Source organism: Haplochromis burtoni, unplaced genomic scaffold (genome assembly GCF_018398535.1).
Source record: "Haplochromis burtoni strain Fernald_Lab_line unplaced genomic scaffold, NCSU_Asbu1 Contig_31, whole genome shotgun sequence".
In the NCBI taxonomy this organism is placed as follows: domain Eukaryota; kingdom Metazoa; phylum Chordata; class Actinopteri; order Cichliformes; family Cichlidae; genus Haplochromis; species Haplochromis burtoni.
In genome coordinates this window covers 2,101,632-2,123,387 of record NW_024582392.1, presented here as the reverse complement: position 1 = coordinate 2,123,387, position 21,756 = coordinate 2,101,632, and the positions used below count along the sequence as shown (strand labels likewise).

The 21,756-nt window shown below is 40.0% G+C and overlaps 1 protein-coding gene across 1 annotated transcript in view; it reads right to left on the bottom strand.

Annotated features, from left to right (window-relative positions):
- The window catches only part of vwa5b1 (von Willebrand factor A domain containing 5B1), a 32,538-nt gene that overhangs the window by 9,668 nt on the left and 1,114 nt on the right, over positions 1–21,756 (bottom strand). The window contains exons 2-16 of the mRNA XM_005918870.2: positions 19,824–19,980; positions 19,471–19,632; positions 18,238–18,457; positions 17,935–18,089; positions 17,002–17,133; positions 14,237–14,361; positions 11,703–11,879; positions 10,606–10,716; positions 9,172–9,374; positions 7,997–8,111; positions 7,590–7,775; positions 7,134–7,335; positions 3,489–3,685; positions 2,501–2,747; positions 402–695 (exon numbers count right to left, since the gene is read on the bottom strand). Coding sequence (XP_005918932.1) covers positions 402–695; positions 2,501–2,747; positions 3,489–3,685; positions 7,134–7,335; positions 7,590–7,775; positions 7,997–8,111; positions 9,172–9,374; positions 10,606–10,716; positions 11,703–11,879; positions 14,237–14,361; positions 17,002–17,133; positions 17,935–18,089; positions 18,238–18,457; positions 19,471–19,632; positions 19,824–19,962 — 2,665 coding nt within the window. The 5' untranslated portion in view covers positions 19,963–19,980. The remainder of the gene's footprint in view (positions 1–401; positions 696–2,500; positions 2,748–3,488; positions 3,686–7,133; positions 7,336–7,589; positions 7,776–7,996; positions 8,112–9,171; positions 9,375–10,605; positions 10,717–11,702; positions 11,880–14,236; positions 14,362–17,001; positions 17,134–17,934; positions 18,090–18,237; positions 18,458–19,470; positions 19,633–19,823; positions 19,981–21,756) is intronic.

Below are 21,756 nucleotides of genomic sequence, written 5' to 3'. Positions count from 1 at the left end.
GTAAATTATAAATGACATATACTTATTTACTTTCGGGTAAGGAAGTAAATCAGAAAATTTACACTGCTTTGGAAAGAGGAAGAAACAGCTCACTTGGCTCCATGCAAAGGGAAAAAAAATCCCATAACAGGATCTCTAAAGGACCTCATACCACCTAACACTGTATCTAATGGATAGACACGACAGTGATGTTAGTCCTCTCTAAAAGCTTTTGGTGAGAAAGTGAGAAAGCCAAAATGGCAAACTATTCGTGAAAAGTTTTATATCTAAAATGCCAAAACCAGACGACAGACAGCCAAATATCAAATCTGAATTAGCAGGAGGCCTACTGCTGCAAAGTCTTTTATTCTTAAAATTTACCCCCGTCTCCTTCTAAACACTGGAATCCCCATAGAGCTCACCGTGTTCAATCTCACACTCCTTATCGGCCATGTGCTCAAAGTCGTTGATGATGGAGCGGCCGGCCAGGTGGTGGAAGGTCTCGTTCCACAGCTCCTCGTGAACCTTTTCCTCACGTTCACGGCCATTCAGAAAGGGCTCGATATCAAACACAACCTCCCACTTCATTGGTTTTCCGCACAGCAGTCCAGACACCACAGCCTTGCAGTCACCTTTGTGCTGGTTGGCAGCATCCAGATGTGCAGCGTGGGTATCCTGTGGGGTTTCTGCTCGGCACAACTGGTGTCCATAACCATCTGAAACATCACAGGAGCAAGATTTGATGTGGATTTATCAATCCCGCCGTGCGAGGACCTCTTATTTCTCTTAAGCTTATTACCTGCTGCTGCTCGTATGGAACTGAATTTGTGCTGAATTAATTTATTTCCTGTTTCCAAAGCTCTTCTGTCTGCTTGATTTTCCACTTTAATAACTGTTTTCTAAAACTCTACCTCTTCTGTTTATCATTCATCTCCTAGATAATTTTGTGCTTTGTCCCCAGACATTGAAAAACATTTCCTGCTCTTCCCGTGATTTGAGTGTCAGAGCTTCGATTTACGATCATGTTTACCTCATGCCATGCTTGAGCATGCTATTCTCCTGACTCCCTGCTGGCCTGTGTTGACACTGCCCTTAACAATCCAAGCTGCAAACATGTCACATCTCAGCATCTCAGCTTTTGTAGCACATTTCATATATGTTTATCCCTCTCTCTTTCATGTGCACACACAAGCTTTTTAAATGCACTCTTGCCAACATCAACATTATGGACTTTTGGGATCCAAGCCTATCCAAAAAAGGTCACTTTTTGAATTCGGTTGAATTCTACTGACATACTTTTGCAACTACAAGTACAGTTTTGATAATGAAAAAGTTAAAACACTCTCATGTCTAATTAGGTATTGCAGCTCAAGCTCAAGTCAATTGTTTGGGTAATAGCAGCTTAGTACATGTGCTCCAATTGTGGTCACTAACTAACAAGAACACTGGAGTTTTTTGGAGTGGATGGGCCTATGTAAGTCAAGAGTTTGGGAAGTAGCCCTCATGTGTCTCTTTGGAACTAAAAAGAGGTTATTCATCAGCTTGTGCAGCTGGCTTTACAGCATGATTTGACCTGAAAATTGCAAAACAAATCTTAATATTCTGAGTATATTTAGTGCTCACAGTCAGTGACCTCGTATGTGATGAGTTCATTAATCTACTTCTGTCTCATCATAAAACGTCTCTTGTTTTTATACTATGCTTTTTAAGACATGCATCTTTTTAAATTGTGTTCACGTTTCTCTTTTTTAATGAAACAGCAAAGTGAGCTGAATCAAATGTGCCTCTATCAAAGTCGATCGCCCATCCAGCTCTGGTGCCAACCCAGGCTCTTACAGAACATAGGTCTCATGCATTTCAGCATTTGGTGGCTTTATTGGGGAAGCGGTGACACACTGACCTCTTACATATTTGTTAATTACTTAATAAAGACATTTTATAGATTTGTCCTTTGTTTGTTTTGTGTTTTTATGGCTTAAACTGTTGCTGATGCAGCACTGGAGCTCTGTGCTGGCCCTACATGTGTACCACAGTCCAAGTAAACTATGGACAGGTCCATCATTTTAAGGTGGCACGGGTTCCCTCTGAATATGAACATCCCCTTTTAAACATGTTTAAAAAAATAAATATGTTTTTTTAACATGGTCAACACAGAAAAAGACAATACATACATACTCACATTCACATCTACAGCCAGTTTAGCCAATATTTATCTAACTCCAGCTCTAGATTCAAACCCAGGACCTTCTTGCAGTGGAGCAACAGTGCTAACCACCGTTCTGCCCAAGCCAATTTCTCACTGTAAGTCATATATTTGTACAGATGGAGGTTATGTTCTCCTCTAGCTCTCTAACTCTGTTAATTTACTGCTACAGTGCATTTGTAATTAAGCCCTTCTAAAACGATGCACTCCGCATTCAACCCATTAGCTGCTACACTATAAAAATCAGGCCAGCTTCAAAATGTTTACTTTCTTTTAGAGATTTCTACTAATGCAAAACAATTCTACTTTCCCTCTCACCTGTGTCTCCAATGCTCCCAAGAGATGGGCTGTCTGTGGAAGATCTGGATCCATCTTCCCTGGCAGCATTGCGAGACACAGGCGTCACGTTGCCGCCGCTGGGCGGAGGATCGTCCTGTGGCTGGGGATGAAAATGATGCTCAGAGTCGGCTTCCTGCTGCAGAAAGAGCTCCTGTTGAAGGAGCGGCTTGTGACAGCTGGCAGAACGCCCCCTGGTAGATGTGGTACCCAGACTTGCCAGCTGCGGCTGAAAACAATAGAAGGAGTTTTAATTCGAAAGACCCTGGTCCTATCACAGGTCTAATAAGGTTTGCAACCTCGCCTACTAATTGTAATTCTGGTCATTTCTGTGTGCTCACTCAGGCTCAGGTTTCAGGGGGCTTTCAAGTGAATAATTACATAAGGACTCTGCAAACCATGCGTTGTATTGCAACAGGGCAACTGACAATTTTCTAGTTTAGAAAATGTCAGCGTAACAAAGGAAGAATGGCCATCACAGCATTGAGTTTTTGATTAGTGTAAAAAGCCCGAGGGTTCCAAATCTTTTATATTAGTCTTTTAATTTGTGCAGAAAATTGAAATGTGCTATATTTACTCAGTTAATCAAGCAAGAATATATTGAATCCTCAACTGGATTCACAAGAGAAGATAATTTCTTTACAGTCCAGTGAATTCTGCTTAGTTATACTGACACGTTCCCCGAGTAATAGTCGGACTTAATTGCAATTCATAAATTTTGCCCTTCATTACTGAAGAGAGTGCATTAGTGCGTCCTTGATTATACTTCAGTCCAGACAAGACTCGGTTTAATTGTCAGCAGGGTCTGAATATAAATATCAATTTCTATACAATGACATCATGACAACTCCATCATCATCAAAGTCTCCTGCCTGTACAGCTGATAGTGGTTTGTTTTTGTGCTCATGTTTCAGCCGTTAAATCAGTTAAAACGCAAACTAAAAAGGAAGCTGTTACTGTTAAAGCTCACCTGGTAGTCATTCCTCCACTGTGCATCATATTCAGGGCTCATCTGGCCTATCAGCTCCTGGACTTTGGCTCTCCTCAGTGGATTCTTCACCGCCACAGAGCTGGAGTCACTGGGAGTGTAGACCTTCTTTGCTGGGTTGTAGTCTGATATCTGGTTGGTACTATAGGCACGCCTTCTCGGTGATGTCTTATCTAAACCTGATGTTTTGTTCAAAAATGAAAAAAGCCCGCAAAATTACAAAGATAACGAATTCACAACACCGTGAAACACATAATTGTAGGTTCCACCACACTGAAATGGTAATTACTAGAGATGGACCGATCCGATATTACGTATCGGTATCGGTCCGATACTGACCTAAATTACTGGATCGGATATCGGAGAAAAATAAAAAATGTAATCCGATCCATTAAATATCACGAAAGCACCTCACAAAACTTGCAACACGCCGTAACTCACCTCAGAACGTTAGCACGTCGGAGCAGTATGCATCACGTGATAGAGCGGCTGTGGCATGCGGGACCTGTCGGTGGTCTGGATAGCATGTGGAGCTTCGCTGCACCTGCATTCATCTCCGCGCATTTCATCTCCGACAAAGTTATCCCCGAGAGAAGTAAAGCAAGTGTGTAAGTCCATCTCTGAATGTTTGTAAAGCATTCACGCGTAAGCTTAACGAGCGACTGCCTCTCGCTCTCCGGCTGCTACTTCAATCTGAAACTGCTTAAATGATCAGCTGATCGCTTTTCTGTCGCGAGTCCGTCTTTGTTTTTGGCCCACTTCGCACCAGAAAGAGAAACCAGCGGCTGAACAACAGCAGCACGTTTAAGCTTGATAAGCTGTTGTTAGAATTTATTTAATATTACTTTCTACACCAGGATCTTTTTCTACGTAGCTGACGGCTGGTAACTGTGCAGGGGCGGATCTAGCAAAGTTTAGCCAGGGGGGCCGATTGTGCCCCCTTTTCACTGTTCATGCCCTAAGACATACTTTTCTTTCTTATTCTCATTTAAAATGTCGAGCTTTTAATAAATAATTATCTGACACCCAAAGTTTTAATTTGATGCAAAATGAATAGAAGTCAATTACTGTATATAGTGACTATTAAGTCTAATATATATACCCTAGTAAGCTATAGTACTTTTTACTTTGGGAAGGTACCATCTGTGCAGTCTGCAATTTTGTTGAAGAAAGATGTTGAATCTATTTAAAATTTCTTGAAAAATAATTGATTTCTGTGCATTTTTTTTCACACTGCATCAAATTAAGGTTGATTACGTCGATTAAGCATCATGAGGTGGCGCGTGAGGGGTGGTTCCCTATTTTTTATTTATTTATTTTTGTTGTTGCTGGGAGTTGGAACCCTATTAGTTAGGTTGCTTAATATTTACGCTAAGTACTCTTTAAAATACCAGAATAGGGAGATGGTGTAGGTTTAAGTTTATTAGATTGATCAGTATTGCTGAACTATGAAATTTTTTTTTTTGCATACAGGTATAACAGAATAGCTTTAGTGTAGTTGTTGTTTTAAACTTGAGTATGAACTTGCAGATTTGCAAAATGCAGCAAGATATTTTAAAAAAACAGTTTTGTTGATTAAAAAACACTATATCGGATTCATATCGGTATCGGCAGATATCCAAATTTATGATATCGGTATCGGTATTGGACATAAAAAAGTGGTATCGTGCCATCTCTAGTAATTACTAAATCAAAATGCCAAGTTCACCACATTTGTTTCCAATGGACCTAAACACACTTACATCCCTGGTTGCAAACTCCCTGATTTATAGACAAAGCACTTGCTGTAAAGTAAAAATGAAATACAACATTAGAAAAAAAAATAGACAAACAAAGGCTTCAGCTGGCGTCCTACCTTTCTCAGCTTTGTGCTGTCAGAAGCTAATATATTGAGACTCTGAGCACACTGTGTTCTCTCTTCATTACCCACCCAATGGTAAGATAAGGCTCTCCATATGTTATAGTGTTTGTTTTGGTATTTGTAAAATGATTCATCATCTGCTTGATATTAACCTGGCATTCCTTTTACAAACTACTCCCTGCCTTTCTGGCAGTGCAGGGCAATGCATCATTCTTGATTAGCCTTACTGCAGAACTCCTACTGCAGGTTTTATGCCCCATAGTCTGGGAACAACCGCCCTACTTTGAGCTCTTTTAAAACTATCTGATTAGTTCACAAATTTAACAACGTAGTGTATGCTGTACAGTGCAGCGAGGAAAGCTCAGACCTCTACATTGGAGAGACCAAACAGCCACTTCATAAATGCACGGCACAACATAGAAGAGCCGCCTCCAAGGGACAAGACTCGGCGGTCCATCCGCATCTAAAGGATAACGGTCACTCTTTTGAGGATGCGAATGTTCACATTTTGGACAGAGAAGACAGACGGTTTGAAAGAGGAGTGAAAGAAGCCATCTATGTCCACTGTGAATGACCATCTTTGAACTGAGGCACCAACTGTTTGCCATCTATAATCCAGTTTTGAGATCCCTTCCAAGAAACCTCAACACCCACTAACATCCTGGGCCTTTTGACCTCATCACAATGGGTTCACCTGAAACCTTGGCTGATTGTGAACTACACTCGTTTTCACACCTTGGCTCATGGTTAGGTAGAAGATCAATAGGGGGTCCATGACCCTCTTGTGGACACTCCCATAAGGCTTAAAATCGAGGATTCTCCACCAATTGCGCTTAGAACTGAAGAAGCTTCTCAGATGAGAAGTGAAACATCTTCAAGAAAACTTAAAGAAGTCCAGATACTTTTCTTTCCAAGCTCCTTAGACTACGACGACCTGGATGACTGCGAACCTTCCCAGGCACATAGCAACTTGCCAAAAATGGCAATATTAACATGCTTGGATTCATGCGGTTGTTCTCAAACTGTGGGGCAGCCATCATAAACAGCCAGGTAAAATCTATAAAGTGAAACTAAGGTGAGTCTGTGCTGATTTGCACTTTTATTTAAGTAAAATGTAATAAAACATGGATCCTTTGTTCATTGCAATCAATAAAAATTGTGGCGTGTGGGATGAACTTTTTTTCAGCTTCCAAAGTGGGACATGCCAGAAAACATTTGAGAACCATTAGATTAGCGTATCAGCACACTCACCTCCTACACTTCGAGGTATAATTAGACTGGTGGGTTTGGGAATAGTTTTGCTTGTTTTCGGTGATAAAGCAAAGTACTAGACAAATTGTTTTTAACCTTATAGAAAGTTAAAGGACACCTACAGCTATTAAAAACCTTCAGGATGACATTAATGTCTGCACTAAATTTGGGGGCAATCCATCCAACAGCTGTCAAGGCATTTCAATCAAAACCACAAATATAAACCTCATAGCAGCGCTGGATGAAAAATGTCAAAGGATCATAAAATTCAATATGACTCATCCTGTGGGTTCCGTGAATACCTGCGCAAAATTTCCTGTCAATCATATAACACACATTTTAGTCTGACTAACGCACCACTTCAGCAGTTGGGATGGAAATCATAGTCACACCTAAATTACAGCAATTTGCAAGAATAGGAGCACACAAATTGACATTCTGCAAACCTATAGTTTAGAAAAACAGAAATCCCCTCATTCAGGAGTCAACCACTCATTTCTGCCGTAAGTTCTTACCCATGGGGTCATGGTCTGTGCCGACAGGGCTGCTGTCTATCATGGAGTCCTGGTAGGAATCATACAGAGTTCCAGAATGGCCCTCCCTGTGTGAACCCAGATTGTCACCAGCTGTCTTCACTGGGTCCTCTTCTTGAGAGTGGTAAAACACTGAGCTGGCTGACTCAACAGAGCGCATCATGCTGTATCGCCTCCTCTTATCCTGTTTCGATTTTGAGTAGGTGACACATGCAAAAAGAGACTTTTTCACAAGGTTTGATTAAAAGCTTCCTTAGAGCTGCTTTTATATTTTTATATATCTCCATCAGGATTTACTTCAATGATTAAATGATTTATCACACTGAACATAAACACAAGAAAAACATGGTGTGATCTGATGTTCCTTTTCTGAAGTGTTTACAAAACAGAATATCAACACGCATGCTGTCATTTGTCACTTTTTAAGAGGTGTCTTACAGATTTGGGGTTGTCGTGATAGCGGGTGGCATCACAAACCACGCTGTAGCCAATCAGACTGTCCCCTGGAAACAGAAAAGTGTTGCCCACAGGGGAGAGCAGCACTTCTTTGGTTTCAGGAAAGAGCCATTCGATGGAAATGTCGCTGAGTACAGGAGACATGGTTTTCTTCAGGGACTTTATCATCTGTGGAGTGAAAACAAGCCAACTAAAAAAGACTTTCCACTATAAAAGCCAGCTTCTCTCTGACCAAAACATAAAGTGAATTGTGTCTCTGAGATATGATTTCCTAATTGGTATCAGTGGCGGACACTTGGTGCTTTGAAACCTCTGCATAATGGCTCTCCAGCGGCCCTCGGAATAGTTGGCTGTTGTTAGGAGAGCAACACAAAGCTGGAAATTAGTACCTTGGGCTGAAGCCTTTCTCCGTCAGCGAGAAACTCCGCTGTTCCTTTGGAAACTGTCGCCAGCCCCTGCACCAGCCTCCTGCAAGCATTCTGTCCTATGCCGAACGTAAAACATCTGCACAAAGACATTAAACACTGCAGCTCCATGGATAGCTCACGAAACACACGAGCATGACAACAAGCGTCTTCCCAAAATGCGAGCACAACACAAAGACAACTAACGAGATGCTGCAAAGACATTTATGAACTAGAAATAATATAATTCTTCAGTAGCTTTATGTAAAAGCCTACAATGTCTTCTGGTGAAACTGAAGTCGAAATAGTTCTCCAGGCAGATTGGCTGATAGCAAACGATTTTACAATTCATATTTCATTTACCACAGAGGGATGAGCTGCCTAATTTCATTGCACCAGCTTGCATTTTTAATTAAATCAGAGAGTGCAGACTGAAAAAAGAAATTTCTCCCTCGACACAGTTAAAAATCCATCGTGGATTCACAAAAATGTAGATTGATCGTTGTTTGTGCCTGTTTCTGAATGGCGCCTCTTATTTGCAAGCATAGAGCGATTACAGCCCAGGAAGTGCTGATGGTTTGGCCAAGCTCCGTGTGCCTAATGCAATCGTCTGGGGGGAGGCATCCATTAAAAGGGAGTAGACAAAAGTCAATTATGTCCAGAGTGACTCAGGACAGGATTTTTTCAGTGTGAGACTTAGATGCAGGTGGCGAAATAAAATGATTTCCCAGCATACTGCAGGTCTATTGTTCCACTGGTGCTCCCTCTCACTCGGCAGCTCAACCCGGTGTTCACATGCTTCCTTTCTTTCTTTTTTAATTCCTCATTCACACTGACTTGTTGTTGGTTTTCAATCAGAATTCGAAGCTGAAATGAAATAACACAAGCTGCATGTTGCCAGATTTCATATTGAAAGGATTACAGCTGCAGAATCAGGTCCTACATTTAACCCTGAGATATGATTTTATAGTATAGGCAAGCTCCACATTTGCTATCTGCATAAGAAGCAAGGATTTATTACAACAGCATAGTGTCTTTAGCATCAAATGGGTTGCTTGTATATGTCTGGAAGCCAGAACAGGTTTTACAGTGAAGATATCCCTAATAATGCTATTCGTTATTCTGTCTAACATTCAGCGTGTGTTAACATTAATACTTGCCTGATGTAGCGTGCATGACTGCGGACCAGATCGATAATTTTGCCCGTGTTACTGACAGCACCGTCTGTGAGCAGGAAGAGCAGGCGGGGGTGTCCACTGATCAAAGGTTGCCTCAGGATCCATGTGAGCGGTGCCAGGATGTTCGTCCCCCCCATGTCAGCTCTTATCTTTCTAACATACTCGCAAGCAATGGCCAGGGCATCCTGGATCATGAAAATAAGATGTTAATTCAAGACATAATGCTGCTGTACTCACACAACACACAAGATGCAAAGATCTATATTTATTCAAGTCAGAAAAAACTGTTTGTGTTAAAATAAGAAGACAGGGTTGTATTATTTCTGAGATTTGAGCAGTTATTAATCAGCACTGAAGCTAAAATGAGCTGGCTGTTTCATAAAGATTGCTCAAAGTGAATCATAAAAGCCTTCAAAATAAAAGGTAAACTACAGTTTAAATCCTTAGGCTTAATCAGGGCTGTGATTCAGGGATTGTTAGACTTTGCCACGGAGAAACTAATTTGGAGTTTGATGTAAAAATATCCTCCTGCTTAATGTTAAGAACAATGAGATTCATTGTTAAAATAAAACACTGTTTGTGTGGATTGTGTATGGGGATGTCTGATGTTTTGTTGAGCTGTCAAGACATGACAGCTCCTAGAAGTGAAGCCAAAATATGTTGATAGCCTTCTGGTGGGTGGCTACAGCACTGAGCTCCTTTGGAGGAAGGGAAAAAAACACAAGATGTATCCACTGGGCTAAAAAACAAGGGCAATGCAGAAAAGTGTCCTAAAAGCTGCAGTTCCTCAAATGGCCGCTTGAAGCTAGATCCAAAAGTGAGTCCCATAGACTTATGTGTTAAAATGCTTAACTTTAATGCAGAAACAAACATGTTTTCGGCCTGGCTGAAGTAACAGTTTTGGTTTTTAAAGCTTGGCCAACTAAATCCCAATAATAGTGAGTGAGAAGGACATATACCTGATCCCGAGAGGCATTTTGATTGTTTTAACTGAATGCAACATTACCAGCTTTTTCACCAAGTAAGTACAAAGAGAGTTAAAGAAAGTTAGAACCTTTAAAACTGTTATTGATACTAATTTCAGTTGCTGTTTAGTCTTGTAAGGAGTTTTCAATTGGATTCTGTCCATTAACTTGTACATCTTTTTACCATATTCCACAAAAATCTTCATAGCTTATGGCTTTGAATTGACTTGTTACGCTGGGTAACAAGTTAGATCCAGAGGTTACATTCATCTTCAAGGTAGAATCTGTATATTTGGCTATGTGGCGTTTAAGCGCACACATACTTATGTCCACTCTGAGCTGCACAGTGTTACCCTACTTCCTGCCCCTGAAGGCTTTGTCTGGGTTCTACAACCCATGACCGATAAACTAGCTATGATTATCTCATTATCGTTATAAAGAGCAGCATTACCTCCTCGTAGCTTTGGCTTGTCGTGAATAGTGATTTAAATGTAGATCCAAATCCTACGACATTGAAAACGCAGCCAGGCACTAGGCTCTTCAGATTAACCACCATGGCATCCTACAAAAAAAGACCAAGAGCAGCATTAGTTCCTGACCTGAACTAAGACTGATGTGAAATCTGAAATTCTAAAAGCAAAAAATAAAACACTCCTCTGCTTAATGCGTGGTTAAATGGAAGCATGTGCTCTACACAGCTGTCAGTGCTCCACGGCAGATTTTGCCTGAGAGGAGTGAGAGCCATCATACAGAATCATTTCGTCCATCACCGCCTTTTCTACAGGAGAGGAGCCGTTTCTAGAAGAATACCACTTATCTCAACCTCTGTTCAGGTGGATATCACAAATACCTCATCGACTGCACAATCTCCAATAAAACATTCCTTCAGGTTCAGAAACAGAAATATAATGTTCCAATTTTATAGATGTATTAAAAGCTATTCTGCAGTACTTCTTGGTAAATATTCATTATATCGCAGTCAGGCTCACCTTAGTCTTAAGCCCAGACTGTGTAGTAACACCTTCAATAAAACCCAGGGTATGAGTCACAAATGCACACCTGCCAGCATCACATCGCAGGACACATTCAGTGCACAAGCAGCCAAATAAACATGGTAAAAAATATATCCACCTTGAATGACCCTGAGTTAGCTTTATAGGTAGCCTATTGAAGACCGATTAGACTTCAAATCCTAGCAACTGGAAGATGGGCGGATAGTGAATGATTTGTACGATCAATATCCTTGAATGCATGCCTTCCTACAGCTGATTAAGCACATACAATCTTCACAGATAGCAGAAACACTAAGACCTTGAGCTTAAAAAGCTATTTGAAAGCGCTTAACGACATGTGATTGATTAACTTTGCATTTAATCTCTTTGGAAAATGTATATTGATGTGTTTGACATCAACTGTAATACTTTTTAATGAAAAAACTCTTGATGGCATGTGATACGGTGTGTAATTTATATGTAAATCAGCATGCATCTTAATGTTTGCTCGCAGATCACCTTTATAGCAACGCATGGCGCGTTGAGATTAAAATACCTTCACACGGTTGATGTTAACCCCGCTCATGCTGCCGCTGCGGTCGATGAGGAAGATGAATTCGCCGTGAACCTTCCTCAAGTCAGAGCAAATGGACTTGAGGTCAGGGCAGAAGTTCAGCATAACCACAGGGTTGTGGAGGATATCCTTATGGAGTCTCTTGTGAATTATATCTACCTATAAAGGCAGCAAAACAGAAGCATGAATTAAATGGGGTTCGGTTTGACTGACAATTTTGCTCAGGCTTTAATTAAAGGTTTGAAGAAGCAAGAAAGGTGACAAGTTATCAGGTCAGTAGAAGAATCACATCAATTATTCTATGTATATGTGCTGGAAAAGTCAAAGCAGACTGTGCAGAGCCTTTGGAGTGTTTCCATAGAAACACATTTTTATGGCTAAGTGCTCTCTCCTCCTCCTCCTGTTTGCTGCTGGTCACTTAACAACCTCATCATAGCTGAGACGCGAATGGACACATGCATGACCAGGGGCGCAGCAGTGAAAGTGGAGCTAACGAGCTGAAGCCCAGAGAAGTCTCTCTTTGTTCATTATCAAATAACACTTTGTCTTTTACCTAAATTATGTTGTGCTTTATCTCCAAGCAAAGCTCACAAAAGAAGAATCGCATGTTTCTTTTGACCAGATGTTTACTGTGTAGGTACACTTAGTACTACCAATTAACAGTTATTTGTAGCCACTCAAAAGACGAGCCTTTTTATCTACTTACTATGGACCCAGATTTTTGCTATTTAACATAAAAATATTATCTGTTTTAGTTTAAACATTTAGTTAGCAGTGCTTTAATTACATATTAGAATGAAGCATCAGTTAGATGCTTCCTAACTGACTGGATGGCAAAAGCTCAACATAGCTGGAGTTGAACTGTTCTTTTTCCAGCAAAGGAATAATTGTACAATATTCATCTTTAATGACTCTAAAAAACAAGAGTTTGATGGACTTATTTGAATTTATTTGGGATTTTCCATAATCCACACAGGGTCAAAAGTGTACACACAGGTTCAAATATATACAAATACTGCCACTAATATGGTTAAATGTCCCTTAGCAGATTCCACCTAGACCAGATGCTTCTGGTAGACATCAACAAGCTTCTGGCAGAATTGGTAGATTTCATTGAAATTGGTTGGTTTCCTAGCAAACACCTGGCATTTAAGTATAGTCCATATTTTTTTAATAGAACCATATTCTTTGGTCTTTGTGAAGGCTATTCTAAAAGTTTAATGTCAGCCTTCTTTATCAATTTTTTATGCATTTGGGATTGTTGTCTTGTTGGAACGGCTAACTGTGTACAAGTTTTAAGGGCAGGGAAGTAATCATGAGTGACAAAATGTCAGTGTTTATGTTTTAGTTTATGTTCTTATGCTATATCTTGAGATAATGTAGAGTTATTGGATTATTATTCGTTTGCTTTGAGTTTATACTAGTTATGTTTCACCTAGGTCTTCTTTGTTAGTCTCGTGTATTTCTTGTCTGTGTTGTCAAGCCTGTGGTGTCATGTCTACGTCTCTCAGTGTTTTCCTGTTTTATTTTGAAGAGTCAGGTGTCTCCATGTTCAGTGTGTTTTGTTTTACTTCCCCTGGTGTGTCATTATGATTATTTGTGCCAGCTGTTTCCCCATGTGTTTCCACTCTGACCCCCTCCTGTGTCTATTTAGTCTGATTTCTTTCAGTATTTGTCAGGTTGTCTGTGTTACCTCCCACCACATCTCGTCAGGTTTCCAGGGTTTTGTTCAGGGCATGTTTATGTTTCTTGGTCTCATAGTTTCTCTCGTCCTCCTGCTCAAAATCATGTTCATAGTTGTTATAGTAATTCCTAGCTTTTCCAGTTTATGTTTTAGCTTATTTCTTGCCACAGTTTGGGTTGCTTTGCTTTTGCATTCATGTAATCAGCCGTAATAAAGACTCGTTCGTCTGTATTTGGGTCCACTATTCACACTACACACAGTCTGTTCCTGCAGATTGGTCTCACAAAAAGGTTAAAGTTATGGCTAACTAGTGTAACTGAGTAGTATTTAATACCATCTTAGCTTTGGAGTAGTAGCTTTTCAGCATTAAGCTTGGTTTAAGATACTAAATTTAATGTTTTAACATATACATTTAATTATAGTGTGATTTTCAGCAATGCTGATTATCACACAAATTTCTTTAAACAAACTGTATAATATAACTAAAAGAACACAGAAGAGGTTTTCCTTTACCTGTCTGGGTTTTAAGGCACTTACTGTCGTTAGATCAGTTTAAATAAAAAAATCTCTGTCATAGTTTACCTGCCAACTTTAATAAAGTTTCATAATACAAAAGGAAGTTTCAGTATTTATGCCATACAGGAGCCAATTCAACCCTATTTTGAAACCGCAGTGCGTAATATCATTGTATTATACAACACTAAATTGCAACAAATAGCCAAATAAATAATATTTTTCACAGGGAAATATTTGTGATATCATGCTCAAAATGAAAGCAGTGTGATATTGTGCTTATCAGTTCAGGTGTGGTGCTCATGTCATGGACACTCACTTTCCTCTCATTGCTGGAGTCCTTCTTGGTGGCCTTGATGAAATCGCTCCGGCTGTGAAGATACTCATCATACTCCTCCTGTGTCATGTCCCCGTTCTCAATGAGCACATGCGGCACATGAGGCTCTAAAGTGGCACAGTTGGTCATGGCAAAGACATTACTATAAATGCCTCAGACAAGATTATGAAGCAGATGGACAATGTCTGAAGCTGAATGGAAGGAAAGTGCGGAAATCTAAAAATACAGATTTTCACTGTCTTGGCCTTATTACTTTTTTCCTCATTCTTCCCTTTTGTGTCTCATACTTTCTATCACCCTATCCTTTCATATTTTATGGCAACAACATTGCCCAACACATCATTTAAAATGTAAACCACCACCATCTAGAGTTATAAGCATAAAATACCACTTACAGAGTAATGCTCCAGGATATCATTCACAATAAGCAATAAGATGTACTACTGCAGGTATCTTTATTGTCCCTGTATCAAAATCATTATATGCAAATCTACACATGATAAGTGCTACTTTAAGTTTTATTTATATACCACCAATTCAAAACAGCAGTCGTCTCAAAATATTGAAGAAAGCAACACAACAATCACATGATTTCCTATGAACAACTAACAGAGAGACCAGGGTCCAAATACAAACTATAGAAAGAATAAAAGTTCATGACATGGAGTAGTGGCTTATTAATGAAAAGAGGGAAATTATGAGTAGAAAATTACAGGTCATACAGGCTTTTATATCCTTAAGACATGTCTGTAGTTTAACAAATTCATTTGCATCATCTTGTTTTTATAGGTATAGTTGTAACAGAGAAGCTGCAGGGAGTGGAGACAGTGAAGGCAGATGAGTTTAAATCCCTGGAGGGGAACAACCAAAGCAATAGACAGTGCACAATGAAGAAAGAGATAAAGATGAGACTGCAGGCAGGGTGGAGCAGGTGGAGACGAGAGTCAGAGGTGATTTGTGACAGAAGGATAGAAAGGGAAGAATGAAAGGATTTGCAAGATGGTAGTGAGTCCTGCTATGATGGTTGGTTTGGAGATGGTTGTACTAACAGAAAGACACGAGGCTAAGCTGAAGGTGGCAGGGTTGCAGATGATGAGATTTTCTTTGGGAGTCACCAGCATGGACAGGATTACAAATTAGTGTATCAGAGGGACAACTGAGGATGAACGGTTTGGAGACAAAGCCTGGTAGTCGAGGATGGTTTGGACATGTGCAGAGGAGGGATAGTGAATACAGTATATGAAACAAAGGATGCTGAATATGAAGCTGCTAGGTAGGAGGGAAAAATGGAAGACCACAATATGATACTGAGAAGCATGCACAAAACCCTGCAGACTCATTGTCTCTGCAGCAAAATGTGATCAATGGTAATGCGCTCCACAAAGATCAAGCACAAGGTCGAGCACAAAGATCTTCAGTATCCTCCACTAGAGCAGTTTCAGCGATGAACTGTAACTCTTTAAATAAACACTTCCTCTGGAAATGATCACATAGCTGGGTCAGACATTGTATATTCTTTCAAAACCTGTAAATCTCCTAATATATGTTCATATACGTAGGAGGTCTTTCCACGGTTAAATTATTCCTTTAAAGTGCTGAAATTCTAACCAATTCTCAGATGGGTTGGTTGGTAATATTTATTTATATTGTGTTCTTTAAACTTGCACCTATATGTGTTTGGTTCCTCTCCCTCTGAACCAGACACATTGTGTTACTGTTAGGATTGAGAGGTGACAGATAAAAAAAAAAAGAAGAAAAGATGCTCAGGCATCTGTGCAAATCTTGGGGATTTCAACTGTTATTTTTCTTCTCTGCATAGACTTTGCAGGTCTTGAAAAAGCTTATCTAAAGCATATCTAAAATGCCCAAAATGTTTTTCTAGCTTTCTGCAGACAATGAGAGAAAAGCGCTTTTGTGTTAATAAAGAAAACTTCTGACATTAAAATTCATGAGGAAGTTCAATTAATTAGATATTTTCTTGGTTGAGAGACCCATCCTTTCATCCATCCATTTTATGCTGCTGATAAGCTCAGTTTATTGATAGAAAATAACATTTGGAAATACTTTTTCATTCCTTATGATTTTTGTTAATATGCATTTTTCTCTGGTCATAAATCAGATATTAATTTCCAATACATGAAGTATTAAAATCCTTAAATTTAAAGGTTGAACCTTTCAGAAACTCAGCAATAAGTTGACACAATTAGGCAATTAATCAACCAAGCTGATGATGAAACCCAACTGTTCCTCTTTTCCTATTGCACCTCAATTTCCTCCATTTCTCTGGTCTGGCTGAGCGTCCATGTTGTGATTGAAACTGCAGCACTCGTATGAGATGAATTAAATTGCCCGACTCTGGCCGCAGGTCTGTTTGTGAACAAAGCCTTCATAAGAGGCCTATTGGATCAGTTTGAGCGGGGCTCGTTCCTCCCTCTGGGAGACAAACGGCCCACACACACACTGCAGGTTAAGACAACGGTGAGGGAAATACAAGAACCAGAAAACTGACAATACCCACCCACACGGCAGAGTCTGGCTCTACTGGCATGTCATACATTAATAACAGAAGACCTTTTTCCTGAAGAGGCACTCACCAACACAACGTGAGGCAGTGAATCACCTTTTCACTGATCTTATTATGGGCTGCAGTAAAAGTCTCACAGAGCTGAAGTAACTATTTTTTGGTTTTGTTTTACTTGAGGGTGGAAGAACAAAATTGTGGGGCTGTTTTTAAGTTGAAGACTTACCGCTTGGGTAGATGAGGATTACGACCGGGTAGTCATAAGTGTACTTGTCTGCCAGAGTGATTACAATGCTGGTAGCAGAGCGGGCCAGAGGATCTGCATCAGCTCGGATGGCGTGAGAAGGGCTCTCCACACCTGCGCAGAGCGTCATCCACAGCAGATCAAATAACAAGTTGTTAGTCCTCTAAACTGAAGCCACTAAAGAACAGAACATCTTCAGTAGCAAAACATATTAAGTCAGGTAGAGCATGAAAGCAGGCCTGCAGATGTGCTGCAACTGTAGGCAGACTACAGCAGCTTAAATAGAGGGCTATGTAACTTGCCAAATGGATGTGCACAGCGGTACCTGCTGAGCCATCAGCTAATGTTGGCTGAGATTAGCAGATCCGCCAGAACTGTCCAGAGCTTAATTTGGTTGCCTGCCTATAATAATGGTCAATTTGTTCTCTTTTAATACTTACTGTACATAATAAGAGAATGTACTAATTTCAAATCTGTAGATTAAATATGAAGCTTCATTCATGAGACTTAAGTTTAGCCCAGGATAATAAAAAAAGAAAACAAAAAAACACAATGAAACCAGCAAAACCAGCGATATCTAGTTAGTCATAAGTAGATATCTCAGAACTTTATGGTGAGACACAAGCTTAGTCAAGCATTAGTGCCCACTTGATATTTTAATATTTGTAGGCTCATTCGAGAGCTTCAGAATTGCTGGTACTAGAAAAAAATCCATGCTAGCTGTGTAGCATTCTGTATAGTCTATGCTAGGCCAAGTCCCCCTCTTTTAGAAGAGTCGGTGAAAATATATAGCAGGATCAAATCTCTGCAAACACGTGTTTTTCACACTTCACTGCAGTAATCGTCTTAATGTGCTGCTTCTTACTGCAGACAGATGCACTTTCAAGAAATTCTCATGAGAGAAATTTGAAAGACCTGCGAGGAGGTAGGGAGCTCGTATCTCAAGCTGGAAATTAAACTCATAGTCCATGGAGTTGATGGCCTCCTCCTCCAGCAATAAAGCCAACCAAAGCTGAGGTGTGTTGGGAGTTTGGTCATGAGGACTTGAAGCAGAGGTCTGTCTGTCCCGCCTAAAAGTGGGAAAATTATAGATATGTTAAAACCACATAGAAGTATGAGAACTGGAGTTTAAAGAGCCTAAAGTGCCAGATGCCATTTAGAAATATACCATCTTAAGCCAACCAGACAGTGATTTCTGCTGTTCTTCAACTTTCTTACGTTCTGGAGAAGTTTGGGGACAGTCCCTGTTCCTCGTTGATGGACCTCTGCACCCGGGGCGTACACACAGGTGGAGATGAGACTCTGATGCCCCCACTTGGCAGAGTGGAAAGCTCAGAGGAGGTACTGACCAAAATGTGGACCGTCTCCATGGGAGGGATGATCCCAAGGTTAACTACTAACACGGTCCTCTCAAAATCCTCATCCATCACTATGTGTCCTGTTAGAAGGGGAAACAGCAGATTTTTAAACTATAACCGCAGTAACTATGATCCTTCATGTATAAAATATTAAACAAAACTGTTCAACCGTTTTCTTACAACAAATTACTTTCTTGAATTATCCCTTTTTTCTTTCTAAAACAATTAGTCCTACTGATTGATTGATGTATAAAATCTCACTTACGTCTCTTGACTCCAATGTACACCTTTCCTAAGCACAGGACTTTAAGCACAATCCTAATGCTGGGCATTGAAAAATCTTTAGGGTTACTTCAAAATTGAATGTCAGTCACTTTCAGTATCTCTGTTTTGTTTTGTTTTTTCAAGTAATGACGCAGTTTGCTTCACTTGATTATCAATGGAGAAAAAAAGGAGACCAGAAATCTTTTCTGTTATCTAAGCAAAGAATGATCAAGCTTGAAGCAGCCGGGTGGAGCATAAACTGACTTCCCATGCTTAGTACAAAGCTGGATGCTACATCCACTGTTACATGGTAAATTTTGCGTCCCCTCATACATGCTAATGCACCTGAAGCCCATTTGTTGACTGCAGGAAGCTCCCCCCAGAGCAAAAGCAAAATATTGTACCATGCATATTTCACAGGGCCTGACAGGTTAAGTACTACCCCTTGTGGTGACATGACTGATATATTTTGATCTTATTTTGTTTTTTGGAGGTCTAATGACTTGAATCCAATAACTACTCTGCTTTGGTCTCCACCAGCTCCCGAGGGAAATATCTGGCTTTTAGCTGCTCTGGCATCATCTGGTAGGGATTACCAAAGAGGAAATGTGGGGTTTCTGAAAGATAACAAAACACACCCTATAACTGCAGCTGTGAAACCAATTCAAAGATATAAACGAGCCTAAACCACTCCACAAAGCTGGCAGGGAGTTGCAGACTGGAGTAATGCTTCTCAGTGGTTTCCTCAACTTGAACACCTTTAACTTTCACTCATCTCATTTGATCTTTTGCTAATATAACAGTATTGATTAGAGCTGCTTGGTCTTACCGCTGCCACTCTGGAGAGCTCCATTAGAAGTGCCGCAGCAATCCAGATAACAGTCGTCGATTTTTGCCTTGTCTTTGATCTGAAGTGTTATAATCTGACTAGATATCATAGCCTCGAAGCCTACAACAATAGAATTTTCCTCCAGTGGATAAATGAAGATCCCTAAAAGACAGTAAGAGAGAGACACAAAACAAAAATAAGAAAGAGCTTTATCCAGACACACCAACCAAGCATTTCCTATTCAGTCGATAATAATGAATTTTACAAGTGCCTAAAAGAGCATGCGGTTAATCTAAATTGGCCGAAAGTGGTGAGCCATCAAATTACTGAAGTGACAAATGAGTCTCGCTCACCTTCAATTGCATGATCCTCAATATTTTCATAGGTCATAGAAGCTGTCAGAGCCAAAGTGTAACCCCTGACACAGGAACTGATGTCAGACACACTGAGTGGCAGAGCGCCCCGGTTCTCCTTGTTAATGAGTCCAGGCATTGTGGTGGTTTTAGGATGCTGGTGGGAAAAGAAAATGTTCATCAGTCATAAAACATTTGCAAATGGGGAGAATTAGGTATGTAAGTGTGTACATATATCTATGTGCAATGTAGTAATAAAATAGATGGACATTGAAGCTTAGCATTTTCAAATCTCCCCTTTGGTCATTTGAAGCTAGAAAATCCTAGCAAGGTATGGATGTGACTGACTCATACAGGAGCATCAAGATCTGCTTGATACTCCTGTACTGATGATGATGGACAGTTTATACCAGCAAGCCATCTGGCTACTGAGCTGCTGAAAATCTAAATACCTTGCACTTGTACTGAAATTGCTGGACCCTTACCCACTGCCTCTCTGTATGTATATGTATATGTACATAGACATGTATCCACTTAACTATATTAACTATTTCATTACTGCTAATGATATTCCAGTGGTATGTGAATATAACAGAAAAATTTGAAACTTAAAATCTGAACTATTGGTATTAAGGTTGAAATTTAAAAAAAAAAAACTAGAATTATTAATGTCATGATGGAATTTCCCACATTGACATGTAGCTAGCCTCTCTCAAACTAGTGAGCTCAATAATGGCTACCGAATTTAGGAACTTGGCATCTGTTTGCTACAACAGTAACAAGTCAATTAAGTCAATTAGCTGCTAGCTGCCACTAGCAAATGCATATACCGCTAGTTAGTATGTGCAGCCTTGTTAAATAATTCAAAAAGTTCTTACATCTATAGCTCAATTTGGTTGTAGCTGCCAAGATTTGACCAATATGAAGCTAGAACATATATTTCTGTATTATCTCTCAAATTTGAATGCTTTGGTGTTCTCTCTATTCTTATCTTTGTTCTAATCTTATATTTTATTGCTTGCTTTCCCAGCAGTAACACTAAAACATATCACAGATTCTTACTAAAAATTAGATCTGAAAGGGGCTACCTAGATGTCAGTTCAGCACAGCACATTTTTTACATGATCGGAGCTTCTTCTTTTTTCTTTTTTTTTGATAGGATGCAAAAACAAAACGCCTAAGGTAAATTGGCACAGGTGTTTAGGACATTTCAGGAAAAGGTCAGCAGCAGAACACAATTAAAGCACCATCATTTTTTGCAACACAACAGTGATATGCTGTAGCTCGAGAAGACAGGGAACTGCATTGTGTGCTATGAGACATGAAAAAAGAAATTTCACGTGCTTTAAATATACTCGCAAAGGAAAACAGCACTGCTAATTATTTAGGTAAGTATTCAATAAAATTGTGTTTCTTTTGGGCTGTGCTTCATCGTTAATGGTGTCTCCTCCACCAGAAATCTTGGTTATGTGCTGTGAAGGGTCTGCATCTGCTGCATGACCAGAGCTTAGCACAGGCTTGATGGGAAGCATTGTGACGAAAGCAATATCCATAGAGACAGCTCTGCTTGCTTGCCTGCAGACTGACCAGTAACATCTCCAAGTGTGCATTCATTTGTGATAGAGGGGCTGATTGCACTTTTTGGTCACACAAACCATAAAATCGTATAAAAATTAAGTAAATTCAAACTTCAGACACAACATCCACACTCTCTGACTACATTGGACGCCCGTGAGAATCACAAAACAGATTTGATTAGTATTTGAAATTGTCCAACTAGGTTTTAAGGCGCCACATGGCTGTTTATTGCGAAGAAAAGGTCAGAGATGCATTTGTGTTCGTCTGTCTCAACACTGCCATCATGTGCTCAGTAAACCACTGACTGAGAAGGAACACACACACACACACACACACACACACACACACACACACA